This window comes from Urocitellus parryii, chromosome 13 (genome assembly GCF_045843805.1).
Source record: "Urocitellus parryii isolate mUroPar1 chromosome 13, mUroPar1.hap1, whole genome shotgun sequence".
NCBI classification, from domain to species: domain Eukaryota; kingdom Metazoa; phylum Chordata; class Mammalia; order Rodentia; family Sciuridae; genus Urocitellus; species Urocitellus parryii.
Window position 1 is genome coordinate 62,489,911 of NC_135543.1, and position 17,793 is coordinate 62,507,703.

The 17,793-nt window shown below is 50.7% G+C and overlaps 1 protein-coding gene across 8 annotated transcripts in view; it reads left to right on the plus strand.

Moving 5' to 3' along the window:
* The window catches only part of Ldlrad4 (low density lipoprotein receptor class A domain containing 4), a 381,472-nt gene that overhangs the window by 123,061 nt on the left and 240,618 nt on the right, over positions 1–17,793 (plus strand). For 6 of the 8 annotated variants that reach the window (XM_026401980.2, XM_026401978.2, XM_026401982.2 and 3 more), the window contains one exon: positions 17,316–17,772. In XM_026401980.2, the coding sequence (XP_026257765.1) occupies positions 17,733–17,772 (40 nt within the window). In that variant the 5' untranslated portion in view covers positions 17,316–17,732. Of the gene's footprint in view, positions 1–11,256; positions 11,332–12,095; positions 12,178–17,315; positions 17,773–17,793 lie in introns of those variants that run through there. The other 2 variants (XM_077792395.1, XM_077792396.1) reach the window with 2 other exon arrangements.

Here is a 17,793-nt window from a genome sequence, read left to right on the forward strand (position 1 = left end):
TCTCTGTGGCCTCAGGGGGATCTCTGTAGATGAGAGACCCATCCAAGATAGGCAGGTTTTATCATCACAGCTTTAGACGTGCATTAGGCTGTGATCCTTCCACTTCCCGCTCTGCCAGAGGGGCCACAAGCCTTTCCCGAAATCAAGCCTTTCACGCCAGGCAATGCTGCCTTTTCGTTTCTCCATCTCTACCTTTTCTCTCTAGAAAATGCAGCCTGGATTTTCAGACTCAGCCACTGGATCCAGGAAGGTTTTCTCCTTGGTAAGGAGTTCAGTGGGCAGGAAGGCTCAGGGAGGCTGTGAGGCGGTGGGAAGTAGGACCTCGCAGTGGCTGCAGAGAAGCGCCCTTCCTGCAGAGGTAGCTCCAGAGATAGCTGCTCCTCTCATCTCACGTTGATGTGCCAGTGACCCAGAGAGCCAGGTCACAGAAAACAGCTGTGACCTCCCACGGGAGCTGCCATGCTCACACCCAGCTGCCTCCACACCCCTAGTCACAGGTGTGACTCACCTCTGCCGTGGCACTCCGAGCTGTCATGCTCTCCTGCATAAGCACTGTGTGTGGTCCCAGGCACACCTTCCACCATGAAGGCTGCACTTATCCAAACCTGGAGTCAGGGAACGGCTAAATGATGGGCAAGCATCTTTTTACCAGTGCATGTTTTTATCAGCGAGGAAAGATTCATTCTAGGATTTCTTTAAAGTGCAAAAATTTCTCTATCATTAGATTTATCCCAGTTTTATGCTCTGAGTTTGAGGCCCCGATGTGCATAACTACTGGAGATATCTGAGCTGGGATTTCTTCTTATGGAGGATAGTACATTGAAGTGGATCATACCTAAAGAGCATTTCCTGTTTCCAAATTCTGTAATTCTATTCAAATATGAACAATTAATTTGTTCACCATGTAGTTCATTGCACTTTTACATATTACTGAATTCAGTGCGTATCGCCATGTGCATTTGCTAGGGGCACTTACCTCAGGAATTCTAGTGAGCACACTCATTTATATGCTTGGCCTTCATAGCGTAGACCTGGAGAATTTCTTCTTTGCCATAATCTCATTGGGATAGACATCAGGGATGGTGGTTTTCTTTGTTTTTTTTTTTTTTTTTTTTTTTAACCTACCTCTCAGGAAGAAGGGGGAACTGGTTGGTCAGCAGAACCCTTGATATCTTTGTGTTAGTGCTGAATACTAAGCTCAATTCTAAAGGGAAATGCAAATCAAGTCTTGCCCTTGGAACTATTAGAATGAAGTGAAAGAGACAAGATGTTTGTAAAAAAAAATACAGAGAACACATACGAAATGATTACAATGCATTAATTTGTTGCAGCTGAGCAGAGCTGGTAGGTAGGTGTTGGGAAATGTTGAGCATTTGGGGTGTTGTGAGTCCAGGGGTTCCTCAGGGGCAACTGAAAACAGAATGAGACTGAATTGAAGAGGGTTTTTCCTGCCTTTCTCTGGAGTCCTGGAGTCGAAGTTGAATAAGACATTTCCCCCAAATAAGGAAAGCCTTGTGTGCTCTAGTCGACTGGCGGGCAGAGTATGGCCTGTGGTCCACCTGCTGGCCAGGGCTTGTTTGTATTGATAAAGTTTTATTGGAACATGGCCGCACCTGTGGGCTTACGTGCTGTTTGTCATGGCTGCTTTCAGGCCATCCTGACAACGTAGGGGAGCAGGGACAGAGACTGCATGGCCTTGTGCAAAGCTGCCCGCCATCTGGCTCATTGTAGGAAGCTTGCCGACTCAGCTGTGGTTGCTCCTCGTGTTACACAAAGTGCGCACGTGCACGCAGTAAATACCAACAATGGATTTTTCTGCCTGGAGTCTCATAGACTAGCAGATTTTAGTGGTCTGGGTGTGAGCAGGCCTCTGCATTTATTCCCAATCATTTTTATCATTTTTGATGGAGCACTTAACAGCTCCCACTCCTTTGGCATCATCTGCCACAGCCATTTACTTCATCATTGTGTGTGTTGGGGGGGGTGTGTGTGCGCGCGTGCATGCGTGCATGCGTATGTGTGCATACGTCTTTTGCACACTCTGGCTTGTGTGCTTTGGGAACCTCAAAATAACAGAATCGCAATATTAACTCATTTTAAACAAAGTTTGTGTGTGGCGTTTTCCACGCATGTTTAAATATCTGTGTATTTTTGCTTCAGTGCAATGAAGAGGGTGAGACCCAGGCTCAGTGCTTCCTTTAGCTGCCCGCGGTACAGCGCTGTGCAGACGCACTCAGCTCGCTTTGCTGCTTGTGTGCTGACTAATCAAATAATTGATTTTTTTCTCCTTCCACATTTTTAGAATCAGAATTATTTTTTTCAAGAAAGCTTATGACATGGCTTCGTGATTTATAGTTGAAATCTTTGTTCTTACTGTAATTTTCAAAGATTCATATGCTTTTTGAATGAGGTACACAGTGTATTTAGTGAAACAAACTGAAATAGCTTGCCATTTCTATATCAGCAAAATGGAGATTTCTTAAAATAGCAAATCAGTAACTTGTTTTTGAATAATACGCCAGCATTTAACGTGGTTTAAAATCACTTTATGGTTCACTGTGGAAATAAATATTACCTTTCTATTACCCTGCATATTTTTAACTAAAACATGGAAATCACGTTGATACTTTACAATTTTTTCTTTCTTTTAGAATTTTCTTTTAGAATTTCTTTTGGGGATTTTAAGGCTACCTAAATTATTATTATTATTTTTGTCATAAATACCCGAGATTCCTCCAAAGTGTCTCTGTTTTCTTTAAAATGACATGCGGACAGTGGCATTCTTCTATGTCCATCGTTGTGGATATTTTCTACACGTTTTGCACCTTTCCCATCACTAGTTTGATCCTCAGATGAGTGGAATTTGCTGTTACCTTTCTCAGAGAGATCAGCTTTGGAGGAAGTAATCACATTTACCTGATGATCACACAGGGATTTTGAACATTGTTAGCTTTTGATCCTCCTGGATATCGTACCTCACGAAGGTGGAGGAAACACTTACGGGAGGGTCATCTGAAGCATTAGGTGAATGCCCTTACGCCAAGCCAGTCTTCTCCAGAGCCTGTCATGGGTAGTGGACTAGCAATTGGAGGTAGGAACTAGCTGCTACTGCAGAGATGACTCTCATCTTCATCTTTGGTTTCTAAAGAAGGTGCAAGACTCAAATCACTGGACTCTAGAATCTTGCTACTTGAATGTGGTCCCTGGACCAGCAGAATCAGCATCCCTGGGTGCTGGTTAGAATGCAGAACCTCAGGTCCTGCTCCAGACCTGCTGGACCCCCATCTGCAGTTCACCAAAATCCCCACAGAATTTTGCACGGATGCTGAACTTTGAGAAGCTTCCGTCTAGACCATCAGGTTCCCAGAATGGTCCTGCCTGAGAGTCACTTTTGGAGCTCATGCAACACTACTCAGTTCTGGTCCCAGCCCTCGGAAATGTTGATTCCAAAGGTCTGGGGTGATTCTGTCTCCCAGCCAGGTGTGGGACCAGCTGGTCTGAAGTGGGTCCTCTCAACTTGGCTGAAGGGACATTCAAGAAATGAATTGCTTGCTGGGTGAGAGGTCCACAGCTGGCTTCTAGCACTTGGTCCAGCCTACTGTGAGCCTTGCTTTCCCTGAGACTCCATCCCTGGGTGGACGTTTCATTCCTCAAGAGCCCACAGAGGCCCGTGGGCTGCTGGGACCGGTGTGCTGCCCGCCACTCCAGCTGAGGGGGACGGAGGTTTTCAGCAGTCTGGCTACGCAGCCTCCCTTCCTTTCTTTTCCAGTTCCCATGGAAACAGATTGTGGGGGAAAACCGGGCATGGTGCTATCTTTACCCTGTTTTTGGCGATCGGAGGTCTGTTTCCATGGGAACCGAAAGGGGAAGGGATGGTCGTGGAGTAGCTAGACTGCTTTTAGATCTCAATGGCAGCCTCCATCTTCACGACAAACCCACTTGGCCCAAGCTTACCCTGGGCCAGGGGTCCTTGCAGCTGGGGATGTGGCCATGACTCATGCCTCAGGGGAGGTGGGCCGGGGAGGAGGAGAAAAGAGGGAGCTCTGAAAATATCTTTGAAAATGCCAATGATTCCCTTTTCCCTCCAGGAAGCCATTTTTAGGTGTTGGTAGAAGTTATTTAAATGCCATCTTTAGCTATTATTTCTCGTATGGTTTTATTGAACATAATAACATGTTTTCACTCAAAGCAAGTGTGGAGATGAGTCACTTGACTGGGAGTGTGTTCACTGTGGGGAATCCCTCACAGTGAGTCACCCTGCACGGATCGGTGCGCGGCTCTGTGCCTCGGGTGGGAAGGAGGCCTCCTGGGGGAAATGGAGGCCCGGTCAGCGTGAGCGGGGGGGAGGCTCGGAGGAGGTGGGGAGGCTTGGGTCAGTGGTAAGGGAAAAGCAGAGCCCACCGGTGCTGATCTACGTGAGCGGTTATTTGAAGAGGAAAATATTAAACTGTGCTCTAAACGGACCTAAGATCTAACTCCTTGGGGGTTTGGCCATGGAGTGGAGTTCATTAGGATGGGTCACGAGGTCCTTTTTCCCTTGGTCCCCTAACTTGGGCAAAGGACAGTTATTTCCCCCTCTTGTCCCTTTTAGCCTGGCTAGCCAACAGCAAGCCCGGTGCTCCTCCTCGGGGTCTGACAATGGCAGGCAGTGGCTCCTTGGCCATTCCCCATCTCCCCTCACTGCCTCGGCCACTTATGCCGGGGGCCATTAGGTGTCGGAGCCACACGTGTGCCTTGGGTCCTGTCTCGTCACCAGGGCCTTCCCCGTTTTAGGGAGGACGAGTGTGAGGCTCAGACAGGTGCTGGCACGTGCCTGAGAAGGGCGAGGTGAGCAGCTCAGAGCTGGCTATCTGGCCCCGGGCTCCTCCCCAAGGCTGTGGGGCCACCCCAGTGCCAAGAGGACCTGAAGGGCCCTTCCGCCTGATGGAGCCCCTCTGGCAGAGCTGCCCCCATGTCCCCATCACCGTCTCCTCCAGCCATCCCCTTGCTCTCGGATGCTAGTCTTGTGTGTTTAAATGTGTGTTCTCTCCTATTTCACATGTTTTTATGGATATGTATTTTTTTTTAAGATCCAAGGGATGCCGGTGGGTGGTGTTGGTGATTCTGGGGGATATCTGGGATGTTTGGGGACATGGGGAGAGCATTGGTGACAAGCAGCCATGGCCCACTTCCCCATGGGGACGGAAGTCAGGTGCTCATCTCTGTCACTCCAGGGACTGCATTTGCTTTGACAGCCAGTGAGAAGGAGGTGGTAGGAGGAGGGTGGTGGTGGGAGGAGGGTGGTGTCCATGGGCGTAGGGTCTCCTTGCTGCTCCTGCCCCTCCATCCCGGCCTCTCAGGGCTCTGGAGGCCCTGGCCTCTCCCTGAAGGACTCTGCTGAGGTCAGCACTGCGGAGCTGGGAGTAAGATAGGTCTGCTCCTACTTGTCAACTCCACAGGGAAAGGGAATAAATAAGGCCGATTATAAAGGGAAAAGGGAAGCTTTAAAGGAGACATGGCTTCCACGTGGGGGAAGTGGGCTTCAGGTTGGATAGTGAGCTCTGACCCTGGGTGGCCACATGAGTGGTGCTTGCAGGTCAGATCTGGGGGTCCTCATTAGCTCTCGCTGCGAGAGCCTGTGCTTTTCCTTGGCTGGGTCTCGGGAGTCCTTTTACCTCCGTCTAATGATGGATGATGAAACAGACCCTCACTGCGGTTCACGTGTACATGCTGATCCCTTATCCCTTTTGCCGGGTTGGGTCCATGATTCGGAATGGGGTTGCTCCTGTAGCTGCTGCAGCTCAGGGACTCAGCCAGCCTCGGGCTCGCTGTGACCACCAAGCTCTGCATCCAAGGAGGGCCTGCCTCTCCATCACTGCCTGGGCTGCTGTGGGGACTCTCCATGGACAACCCTCATTGGCCTTTGTTACCGAGGCAGCAGAAATGAGCTCTTTCTGCTTGGCTGGAGGCCTCCAGGACACCCGGGACGGGGTCTTTGTGGCCCCTGCAGTTGAAGGCCAGTAGCCATCCATGCCCCTGAGTTCTCTGCTCCTCCACAGCCGCTCTGCAGGACAGAGGCACTTTCCAAGCCCCGCCCCGTCTAGCCTTCCAGAAGAGCCAGACTGTTTCCTTCAGTGTGCGTGGAGTCAGGGCTGCGTGTCCAGTGGCCCTGTGTGCCGGGGCCACTCACGGATGCCACCTCCTCGTCATGCACAGCTGCCACCAAGGGCTCGTTTGTCATGCAGTTGCAGCTGGTGACCTCAGCTGGGGGGCCAGCCCCACACAGGACCATCATTTCGTGTCATGTCCTTCAGACATCAGCCGAGATGGTCACCTCTTTGGATTTCCATGGTCAGATTGAGTTGCTTCTCCAGCTCTGGCTGCCTGGACCCAGTGACTTGATCCCAGCACTCACTGTGCCTCAGAGGGTGGCTTTGCCCATGGACTTCCACGCTGTTCTGGGAAGGCTGCTGCGGAGGTGGCCATTTGATTCTTCAAAGTCCGCGTCTCTCCCCGATGGTTGCAGAAAGCCTGATCTTCTGAGGATGGTGCATAATTAATCACAGGTCACTTCTGGTTCCTGCCAGTGAGACAACACTGTGCAGAGAGGTCCAGCAGAGACAGCAGTTTCAAGAGGACACGGGCTGGGGCTGGGGCTGCTCCTCAGGCAGTGGGAAGCTCCTCTTGTCTCCAGAGGGGAGCACAGCCTCACCCAGCTTTGTCTTTGTGGGCATTGGGCAGCGAGGAGTGTGCCAGAGGGCACGTTAGTGAACGCCCAAGATCTGCGAGTGGGTGTATGGGAGTGGCCTCCTGCTGTACCCACACTGGACTGAGCAGTGGCCTCGGTATGCTGAGAGCCATAGCCGAGTCGGAATGATGCATGGCATTTTTGCCAGAACGGAGTGGTTGAGAGGTGACGCCAGCAAGCCATGGAGATGATAATGGTTATGTTAAGCTGTGTATCCAATTGTATATTAGACCCCCGCTGTCCGCCTCAGCCTGCTACTTTGGAGTTCTCGTGCTACTTTGGAGTTTTCGCTGGGATTCCCGAAGAGTTCCCATTGGTTGAGGAAGTGCGGGAGGAGGGATTTCTGGAGGAGGGATTTCCGGTTGTTGGTGGTTCCTGGAGAAGCCGCATGGCGTTCAGGAGAGTTCCCGGGGAGCGTGTGTGGAGTGTGCTGGTGGAGTTCAGAAATAAAGTTTGTTCCTGCTTCAGTGGCTCGTGATTTGTGCCCAGCCAGACTGCGGCATCTGTCGACCACTGGTCAGAGCCGGGCAGGCCCAGAGTCAGGAGGCATCCATCAACGGCTCACTGCTGCTGTCCATCGCCCTTCTCCCACCTGCCCCAGACAGCGTGGACTTGTCCTTTGGAAATACCTAAGATGAATATTAATGGAGTATTTCTATCCATCACCCACCGCGGACCGGATATTGAGTGTTGAAAATTATAAAGTGGAAAGTTACTTTTTTTTTTTCCTGAAGGAATATATTTCTCAAAAAACGAGTGTGAGCAAACAAGGACCGTTGAGGTGTGTTCCCTGAACGTTTGGATGAAGAGGCGGATGTGGAGCTGGTCGGGAGCTCTATAAACAAGGAGCACCTAGGAAACCCTTGCTCAGGCCAGCTGCTCAAATCGGGCAGCTCGCTCCTTCCCATGGGGAGCCTTGGCTGTGGTTCTGTTGACCAGTTATTATTAGCGTACAAGGGCTGGCTGTTCCGCTCCGGCACCTCTTGGAGTGTGGAGGAGCGCGGCACCCACCCGCTCAGGGCTTGGCCCTGAGTCACCCTGGGGAAGTGCATCCAAAGGTCACCTGACTGGTCTGGCCCATCGCTGACACCTGTTGGGGCTGGGACTTGAGCAGAGGTGGCTTCAGGAGAGATGGGCACCTCCTCCTGGGGGTGCCAGCCTGATGGGAGGTGGCAGCTTGGAGCCCTGAAACGCCCTGCGTCCTGGCCACGTGAAGCCCGTGCTTGGCCACCTTGGAGTTTCCTTCTGGGGCTTTGTGAAGGCTTGAGAAACGCCAGCACATCCCAAAGGTGACAAACCAAACCGAAGAGGTGGGAGCAAGGCAGCCTGGACCTGCACGCGGGCTCCCCAACCAGGAGAGGTGAACGCCAGTCACCTGTCCCTGTTCCTTTCTTTGCTGCCTTTAAAAGTTGGTATTACAGTTTGAAAACATGAAAAAAAAAAAAAAAAGATCGAATACCAAGGGAGATCAGAGGCTCTCATTTCCTTTTAAGGGCAAATTTCTTTTTTGTCGTTTTTTCCTTCTACCACATTTTGTACCAAATACCCACACCCACGCGCTTCCTCTAATTCTGTATTCTTTACCCCGTTTCTCCCTGTTGTTAATTTTAGCTGACATGGAATGATTCTGAGCTTTGATTTTTATCTATGGAGAACTTTTTTTTTTTATTTTTGAAAATCAAGACAACTCAACTGGGAACCCATAGGATAAACACCACGGCTTCTATCCAGTTAGGTCACTTAAGATCTGGAGGCGGGGAGCGGTTTAGGGCGGATTCTCAGACACGACTAGAGGTCTCTGCTGAGGTGAGCTGTCCTGACCAGCAGCTGTGGCCTCCCTCGCACTGACCAGGGTTTTTATGTGTTCTTCACTAAATGCACAAGAGCTCCATGGGCCAGGTGTCCTCGTCACTTCTGTTCTATAGCACAGGACACCGAGGCTCAGAGAGCATCAGTAACCACGAAACACAACCACAGCCCTGGAGGGGGCCGACTTGGCCTGGACTCCGGTTGCCTGGCCCCTGGGTGTGGGAAGTGCTCACTGGAGTGTGTTTTGAGTGGTGTCGGGATGGGCGCTGCCTGTCCCCAGACCCCGTGACGGGGAGCCTCCTGGGGAGTTTGAGTGCCCCATGGCCACCGGCCTCCTGGTGTCAGTGCCCTGGTACTTGGTGCAGCTGATGCAGGACAGAGGCAGTAGATGGAGGAGGAGACCCCGTTGAGGTCATCTCCGGTTCAGTTCATGGGCTCCTCTGTCCTCCAGTCCCATGGTCAGGGCCAAGGAGACTCAGGGAAAGGTGGAAACTCCTCCGCAGATAGATGAGGCACGAGAATCCAGGTCACGGGTAACGAGGGGACAGAGGTTAGTTTGCTGACTGCTGTCCCCAGCACCTTAGATAACTGGTGGCTGGCCTACGTATTCCTGCCAACGTGCAGAACGAGAAGACAAAGCTGGTGTCCTGCAGGCCACCGGGCAGGGAGTGCTGTGGAAGGCACAGGTGTCCCCAGGAAGCCCACTGCCAGCCGACAGCAAGGAGTGGCTTGGCAAACTGGGTGGAACTTGTCTCCCAGAACAGCTCCCTGGTCCTTCTTCTCATCCCTCCACTGAGGAATGCCACAGTGCTCCCTGCCCTTCCTGGCTGCACACCCTCAGCCCCAGGGGACTCCGCCCAGGGGGACTCCCTTCTCTTCCACCTGTCATTCCCATTTTAAGCCAATTTTATCTGAAGAGAAGTAGGTGGGGGGAGCACTGGGTGAGGAGCCCCTCGCCATGTTGGTCTGGCCAGGGGTGGAACTGAGAGAGGGCGGGGTGACTGGGTCCCAAGCAGCCACCTTGGCCCAGCTGACACCCACGACCGAGGTATCGGGGTGCTCAGGCCAGGCGTGGTGGAGGCACGTCCACCCGAGGTGATGGTCTGCCTTGCAAGGCTTGGCCCCTTTCCTTTCTTGTGTCCACGTGGGATCGCGGGGTGGCCCTCTTTGGGACTTGGGCAGTGAGGATCATTTCATTGTGTTCATCAGCTTTATGTTGCCGTGACCAACATACTGGACCAGAACAATATGGAGGTGGAGAGTTTATTTTGAGCTTACAGTCCCAGTTGAAGAGATGCAGTCCACGACCGACTGACTCCATTGCTTTGGGCCCAAGGTGGGCAGACCATCCTGGCAGAAGGGCATGGCGGAGGGAAGCTACCCTGCTCTTGGCAGCAAGGAAGCAGAGAGAGGGGAAGGAGTTGCAGGGAAGGTGTGCCCTGCCAGAGCAGTGCCCAGGGACCCCCTCCTCAGCCTGCCCACCTGCCCGCCCACCTGCCCACAGTTACCACATTAGTGCATTCAGGCTAGGACGGGCCCGTTAGGTTGCAGCTCCATGTGGAATCCTTTCACCTCCAATCTCAACTTAGGAGCTGTTGGGGGACACCTCATATCCAGAGCATAACATCAGTGTTCCCTGATTCCCAGTGAATCAGGAGGTGTGCGCTGTGCCCCTCTCCAGCCCAGCGGGCCCCTCCCTCACTGAGCCAGCGTCTTCCTTTGGCTGATTCAGTCTGGATCCAGATGGTCATCCAGAAGGTGACCACACTCACCTTCGATGTGTTTCCTCTCCTTCCCGAGCCTCTGGAGTCTCCTCCTCCTGGAATGAAAGGATTGGGTAGATGACCCTCTGGACTTCCTTCCCTCCTGGATCCTTAGGGATGCCCTCAGGACAGTGATCCTGCTTATTTTGGGGGAGACTCTTTTCCAACTCTGATGTGAGCTGAGCACCACAGTCGGTCCTTTATCCAGATTGGGTTTGCCAAGGTGACGCTCTGATATAATTGCCGCTCTCCCTGTTTGCATCCATCTGTGTCTTTGAATCACATGCTGTGGGATTTGCTCTAGGTCTCTGAACTGCGGACCTAAAGCAGGGGCTTCCTTGTGCTGAAAAGTTAGCCCAAGCCCGTCTACTTGCTGGGATGGCTTTGAGAGCGGACCACAGAAGCTACCTATTGTTTGTACCCCAAGATCTAAGAATGGAAAAGTAGCAGGAACTGCCAGCACCCCCAACTCAGTGTCCCCTGGGGCAGGCAGCCCATGCCTCGGACACATCTGAGCCTGTGTCCAGGCAGCTCTGCTGTGCACCGTCCTCCTCAGGCATGTCTGTCCTGCCTCCCGTGGCCAGGCTCACAGCATGGGAATGTGCAGATTGGAAGGACCCGGCGGTTTCACTTCCTCCAGTTACAAATAAGGAAATGGGATCCTGAGCAGGTCAGCCTGGACGGGCCAAGTGGCTTGACCAGGTCCCATACATGGGGTGGGAGGCCAGCAGGTCTCTCTGCCCATGGCTGCCTTGAGGGCAGGGGTCTTGGTTCTTGTTTTTTTGGTTTGCTTTTTTTTTTTTTTTTTTTTTCCTGTTACAAAATCTTGGGGCAGACTGGCTCAGCTGTGTGTCCAACAGGACAGAAGAACAGGGCATTGTGGAAAGGGTGCTGATTCTCCTCCAGGGCACCCCTGATTCCGGCAAGTGGGAAGCGGATCCTTGGGCCGCTTTCCCCCACTTTCTCCCGTCTCACTGAAAGCCCTTTGCCCCTGGGAACCACACCAAGCCAGCCACGGGTGGAAATGGCACGGTAGGTCGGGCAGCTCGGATCTCCGACGGGCTCCTTTTCAAGTTCTGCAAGAGTTTGTCAAGGTTCGGAGCCACCTCTTCATTTCTCAGTGCTTCTTTCTCCCTGGCACTTTCCTGGTGGGGAGAGGAGAGGAGATCGGCAGGCGCAGGCCGGGGCCTGGGCTCTCAGTCCCTGTGGCCTGGAGCCGGCTGGCAGTCTAGCCGTCACCTAGGTGACAGACACTCTGCCTGCCAAACAGTCTGTCCCCAGCGAGAGGAAATAAAATACGAAACTGCAGTGTTGATTCTCGATGCGCTACAGTTCTTTTTTTAATGTTATGTGATTTTTAAAAAAGGTGTTTCACTTCTCCTTGGGGCTTTGGCCTCTGGGCCCGGGTGCCCCTCGCACAGGGCTGTTTTGCCAGGGTGGCTTTGATGAGCTGTGATGTGAATGCTGCCAAGTGTTTGTTCCTGAACGATTCCTGGGGGGACTGCATTTCCTCTAAGTTTTCACAAACAACTAGTCACACAAACATTTCCTACAACTTCTCTGCTCGGGTTTTGGGGGGGCTGGTGTTTTCAGAGAGGTGCCTTCCTGTGGGGGCGTTGTTCTGTGTGATGTGCTCTATTTCCTTAGTAACTGTTGCTCTGTTATGGGAGGGACTTCATGACATTTTTCGAGTGCAATATTGAATTAATTTACTTCCTGGTTGGTCCTGCCCATCTTCCCAGTATAAATGGGACATCTGTGCGTGTGAGTGTGGGTGTGTGAGTGAGTGTGAGTGTGTGGAGGGGACCGAGTGATGGCGGGGGCCCTGCTGTGGAGGGAGGGCCCTTGACTGCGTGGCTCAGGCTGCCTTGGACCTGGGTAAGTCACCTCCCTCTCCCTTTTTCTTTTTCTCTTCTTTTCCTGATTTGAGCATCCTCGGCCATTGGGGTCTGAGACTCAGAAGTCGGGGGGGCGGGGGACAGTGTGAGAGGGCCAGAGGCCTGGCGTGGGTCCTGCTTCTCCTGCACACTAGCTGCTGGGCTCTCCTGTTTAACCTGGCTGGGTAGAGCCTGCTCTCTGGCCTCTAACAGCCCTCCCTGGACAGAGGGGACCTCCAGTGAAGTGTGAGCCCATGGGATCATGGCTCAGTCCCTGTCTCATCTCAACTATCTGGGGGAGCGGGATCAGAGCCACCTGGAGCTGAGGAGCAGCCTCTGGCCCTGGGGAGCACCACTTGCTGGCGTAGGGCTCGGGCGAGTTTACCTTGTGCGTTGGCTGAGCCTGGCTCTGTACCTGCTTCTGCCCTTCTGCTGGGCACATGAGCAGGACATGAGACCTGTCTTCATGAGCACCCCAGGTACCAGGCAGCTGGGTACCCAGGACCTGGTCCTGGTGGCACTTACGGTCTAAGGGAGAGGTGGGTGAGGGTGACCCGGACACCCGTAGGGACCTACACCTGTGGGAAGTAGTGGGAAGCCGAACAGACTGCAGGCTGGGGACCATCAGGGACCCTCTCTTGGGAGGGCCTTTGGAGCACTTGAGTGGCAAGTCACAAGCAGGAGGCTCATGGAGCAGAGCCGAGAGACACAGGGGCGGCAGCCTGCCGGGTCCCACCTTCCCGCCTTTTCCATTTCTAGCACGTGCTCCCAGGATGCCTCGCCTGGCCGCGGTGATGGTCAGTCGGCTCCTGAGCCGTGGAAGCAGATGCGCTGTGACCACAGGGCCTGCCACCTCTGCTGACGGGGCCACCTGGTGGAGCGGTCTCTGGGTCTCTGTCACCCCCACCTTGGCCCAGCCTGTGGGTCACACTTACTGGACAAGCCGGTCTCAGTCCCTCCTGGAGGGCTGGGGTTGGGGGTCCCGTCACTGAGAATCAATTCCAGGTCCCACACCTCCTGTGGGCTGTCTTGGTCGTTTCGATGAGATAACTGATTGTTAAAGAAACGAGGCAGTTTGAATTCTTCAGTGGAACAAAATACATGAAAGTCCCGACATAAAACCACCACCACAACCCAAACCTCCCCACAGTGCCATTTTCTCTCTGGAGTTTGGAGAAAGAAAACAAAGTTTGGTATTTTGGAGCACCAAAAGAATTATATAGAAAAGGACAGAGAAAAAACAAGATTTTTAAGGCAAGGGGGGGCCTTTGTTTTAATCTGACAGGATAAATTCTGTTTTCTAAAATGAATGACTATAGTGTACGACATTAGTGTCCTTAAAAAGTCGGTGTAGGCAGGAGTGGTGGTGCACACAGGTTATCCAGCTGCTCGGGAGGCTGAGGCATGAGATGGCAAGTGAGAGGCCAGCCTCAGCCACTTAGCAAGACCCTGTCTCAAAATGAAAAATAAAAAGGGGATTGAAGTAGGGGTAGAGAGCCCCTTGGCTCAATCCCCAGTGCCAAACAAACCAACAAAAAAATTGGTGGGGGACCTGGGGCTGCTGGTGCCTGGCTTATTTCACTTAGCATGCGTCCTCCAAATTCCTCTGATTTAATAAATGACAGAATTTCTTTTTACGTGGCTGGATAATATTGCCTTGTGTATATATCCCACATTTTCTTTACCCATCCATCCATCCATCCATGGATTCTGTACCTTGGCTATTGTGAATAAATCCCCCAATGAACACGAGAGTATAGGTGTCTCGTTAACATATTGATTTAATTTCCTTTGGATACCTACCCAGAAGTGGGATTGCTGGATCCTGCTAGTTTTTTTTTTTTTCCTAGTTTGTTGAAGATTTCCTTAGCGGCTGTACTAACGGACCTCCCCACCAACAGTGTATGACAGTTCCCTGTTCCCTGCGTCCTCAGCGGCTGTGGCTTTATCCTCTGTTATTGGGGGTGGGGGAGGATATCTCATTGTGGTTTTGATTGGCATTTCCTTGACCATTAGTAACGTTGAGCGTTTTCACATCTGCTTGGCTGTTGGTAAATCTCACTCTTAGAAAGGTCTGTTCACGCCATTTGCCCACTTCTCGACCCGATTACTTGTGGGTTTTCTTTTCTTTTTTCTCTTTAGTTGTTTTAATTCCTTGTGTATCCTGGGTGTCAATCCCTCATCACAGGCACGGTTGACAGGTATTTTCTCCCAGTCTCTAGGTGGCCTCTCCACTGTTGGCAGATTCCTTTGTGGGACAGACGCCTTCTAGTTTGATATAATCCTGTTGGTGAACTTTGGTTTTGTTGACTGTGCTTTTAGGATCATATTTAAAAAGTATTTTCCCAGACCAATGTCCTGAAGTGTTTCTCCTGTGTTTTCTTCTATGAGTTTCTTAGTTTGGGGTCTCATATTTAATCACTTGATCCATTTCAAATTTGTTTTGTATATGGCCAGAGATGAGGGTCTAGTTTCGTTTTTCTGCGCCTGGCTATCCAGCTGTCCCAGGATTGTTTATGGAAGAGATTATGCTTTCTCTGATGTGTGTGGTTGGTGCTGTCATTGTAGATCTATTGCTCATGAATTCATGGATTTATTTCTGGGCTCTTTATTCTTTCCGTTGTTCTGTGTGTCTACTTGTATGATACTACCATGCTGTTTGGCTCACTGTAGCTTTGTAGTATGTTTTGAGGTCAGGTACTGAGATGCCTCCATGTTTATCTGTTTGCTTATGATTGTTTTGCAGTTGGATTTGGCATCTTTTGTGATTCCATATGAAGTTTAGGATTCTTTTTCTATTTCTGTGAAGATTCATGATGTTTTGATGGGAATCACATTGAAACGATAAATCACATTGGGTAATGCAGTTCTTTTGATAATATTAGTTCTTCCAATCCATGAACATGGGATTTTTTTTTTAGTGTATTCTTCAATATTTTTCATCAGGGCTTTGTAATTTTCATTGTAGAGATCATTCACCTTCTGTTTTTTATTCATCCACATATTATTTTTTTTGTAGCCACTGTGAATAGGAATATTCCTTTTCAGTAAGTTTGTTCTTGATGTATAAAAATAGTGCTGGTTTTTACATGTTGATTTTATATGCTGCAATTGTGCCAAATTTGTTTTTCGATTCTAATAGTTTTGAGTGGCATCTTTAGGTTTTTCTCTATATATGAGAATCATGTTATGTGCAAACAGGGATGACTTGACTTTGTTTTCCAATTTGGCCACCCCTTATTTCTTTCTCCTGTCCTACCTCTCTGGAAGAGACTTTCAGCAACACCATGTTGAGTAGGAGTAGAGAAGGTGGACATCCTTGTATCATTTCTGATCTTAGAGGAAAAGTTTGCAGCTTTTCTCCATTCAGTGTGATGTTGTCTGTGGCCCTGTGTATCCTATATGTGTTGAGGTATGTTCCTTCTATAATTTGTTGACAGTTTTTATCATGCAAGGGATGTTGAATTTTATCCAAGGCCTTTTCTGCTTCTGTTGAGATTATCATGTGGTTTCTGTCCTTCATTCTGTTGATGTGGTGTATTGTGTTTATTGATTGGTGTATGGTGAATCATCCTTGTATCCCTGGGATAAATCCCATTTGATCATGGTGTAAGAGTCACTTGGAGAAACAGCTCAGTCCACCTGCTGGGTTTCCCTTCCAGTGGATATGAACCAAAGATCCCACCTCTTTTAAAAAAAGTTTACAATTTGTTCTTTTTAGATATCCTTAACAAGTAGAGTGTATTTTGACATACACACATGGACTATAACTTATTCTAATTAGGATTCCGTTCTTGAGGTTGTACACAATGTGGAGTTTTACTGTGGTGTATTCACATAGGAAAGTTTTGTTCAATGCATTCTACTTACTGTCTTTCCTATTCCCATTTCCCCTCCCTTCCCTTTATTCCCCTTTGTCTAATCCACAGAACCTTTATTGTTCCCTTCCTACATTGTGTGTTAACATCTGCGTATCAGAGAGAACATCTTGCCTTTGGTTATTTGGGATTGGCTTATTTCACTTAGCATGATATTCTCCATATCCATTCACTTATTGGCAAATGCCATAATTCCATTCTTCTTTATAGCTAAGCAATATTCCATTGTGTATATATACCACCTTATCTTTACCCATTCTTCTGTTGAAGGGCACCTAGGTTGGTTCCATAGCTTAGATATTGTGTATCGAGCTGCTATAAACATTGATGTGGCTGCATCATTGTAGTATGTGATTTTAAGTCCTTTTGGTATAAACCAAGAAGTGGGATAACTGGGTCAAATGGTGGTTCCATTCCAAGTTTTCTGAGGAATCTTCATATTGCTTTCCAAAGTGGTTGTACCAATTTGCAGCCCATCAGCAATATATGACTAAACCAAAGATCTCACTTCTAAGACCTCAGGAACCAGCTTGGGAAATGAATTTCTTCTTATGGATGCACATGAACTCTGAGTAACTTAGGAAGGACATTTGAGCCTTGTGCTCTTCATAGCTGTGGAGGGATGGAATCTGTAATATTCTGGTGGTAATGGGGAACTCTTCTGTGTTAGTCGGCTTTCTGTCACTGTGATAAAATACCTGAGGAAAAACAACTTAAAGGATTGGCTCATAGTTTTAGAAGTTTTAGCCCCAAGTTGACTGGCTCTATTGCTTTGGTCCTGAGGTGAGGCAGAATATCATGGTGGTGGGAGCATGTGGCAGAGAAGGTGATACCTTACCTTGTGGTAGCCAGGAAGCAAAAAGAGAAAGGAAGGGGCCAGGGTCGAGATCTGTCCCCTAGTGACCTACTTCCTCCAAGATAGCCCCACTTCCTGTTGTTCCCCACCACCTCCCAGGAGTCTGATTATGAATCCACTGGAGAGGTCAGAGCCTTCATGGCCAATCACTTCCCAGGAGCCCCGCCTCTGAACACTGCTGAACTGGGGACCAAGCCCTGAGCACCTGAGCCTTCAGGGGGCATCCAGATCCCAACCATGACACCCCCGCCCCCGTCCCTCGCTGTCCCTGGGAAGCTCCCCAGTGCCCACACGAGGGCTGTGGGCGTGGCTCCGGGTGGCTTTTCCTTTGGTCTTCTGTGGGTCTGTTAACCCTAATGGTTTCCCAGGTGCCCTAGGAAGTGACCTCTTTCTTTTTACTTTCAGCGAGGACAGAGGTGAAGCCCAGGGAGCAGCAGATGAGGACAGGCCGGGCTCCCCTGGAGAGCTGAGCCTGTGGATGATGCTGGCCACGGCACGGCTGCGCAGGCCTTCGCTTTGAGGTGGGAGGCAGGCCTCTGCGGGACAGCTTCTCCACGCCCGGTCACCATGGCTTCCACACTCTGGCTGGACGGCTGACAGGACCGTGCGCCCCGCACGCCGCTGGACTGCGGGCAGTCTGTGCACCGCCCGCTCGCAGGGCGTGGGAGCAGGGCTGGTGGGCATCAGATGCTCCCAAACGCTGGACCGGCGGAGCGATGGACTCGGACAGGCTAAGATGGAAGTGACCTGAGGCCTCGCCGGGCGGTTTCCTTGCGACAGGACAGCTTAAGAGTCAGAACACAGGCTTGTCTGGGGAGCAGTATGCAGGAAGCTGGTTTTCAGGCCACAAATGCTTTCACAGGTGAGCACCCTTCCCCCGGAG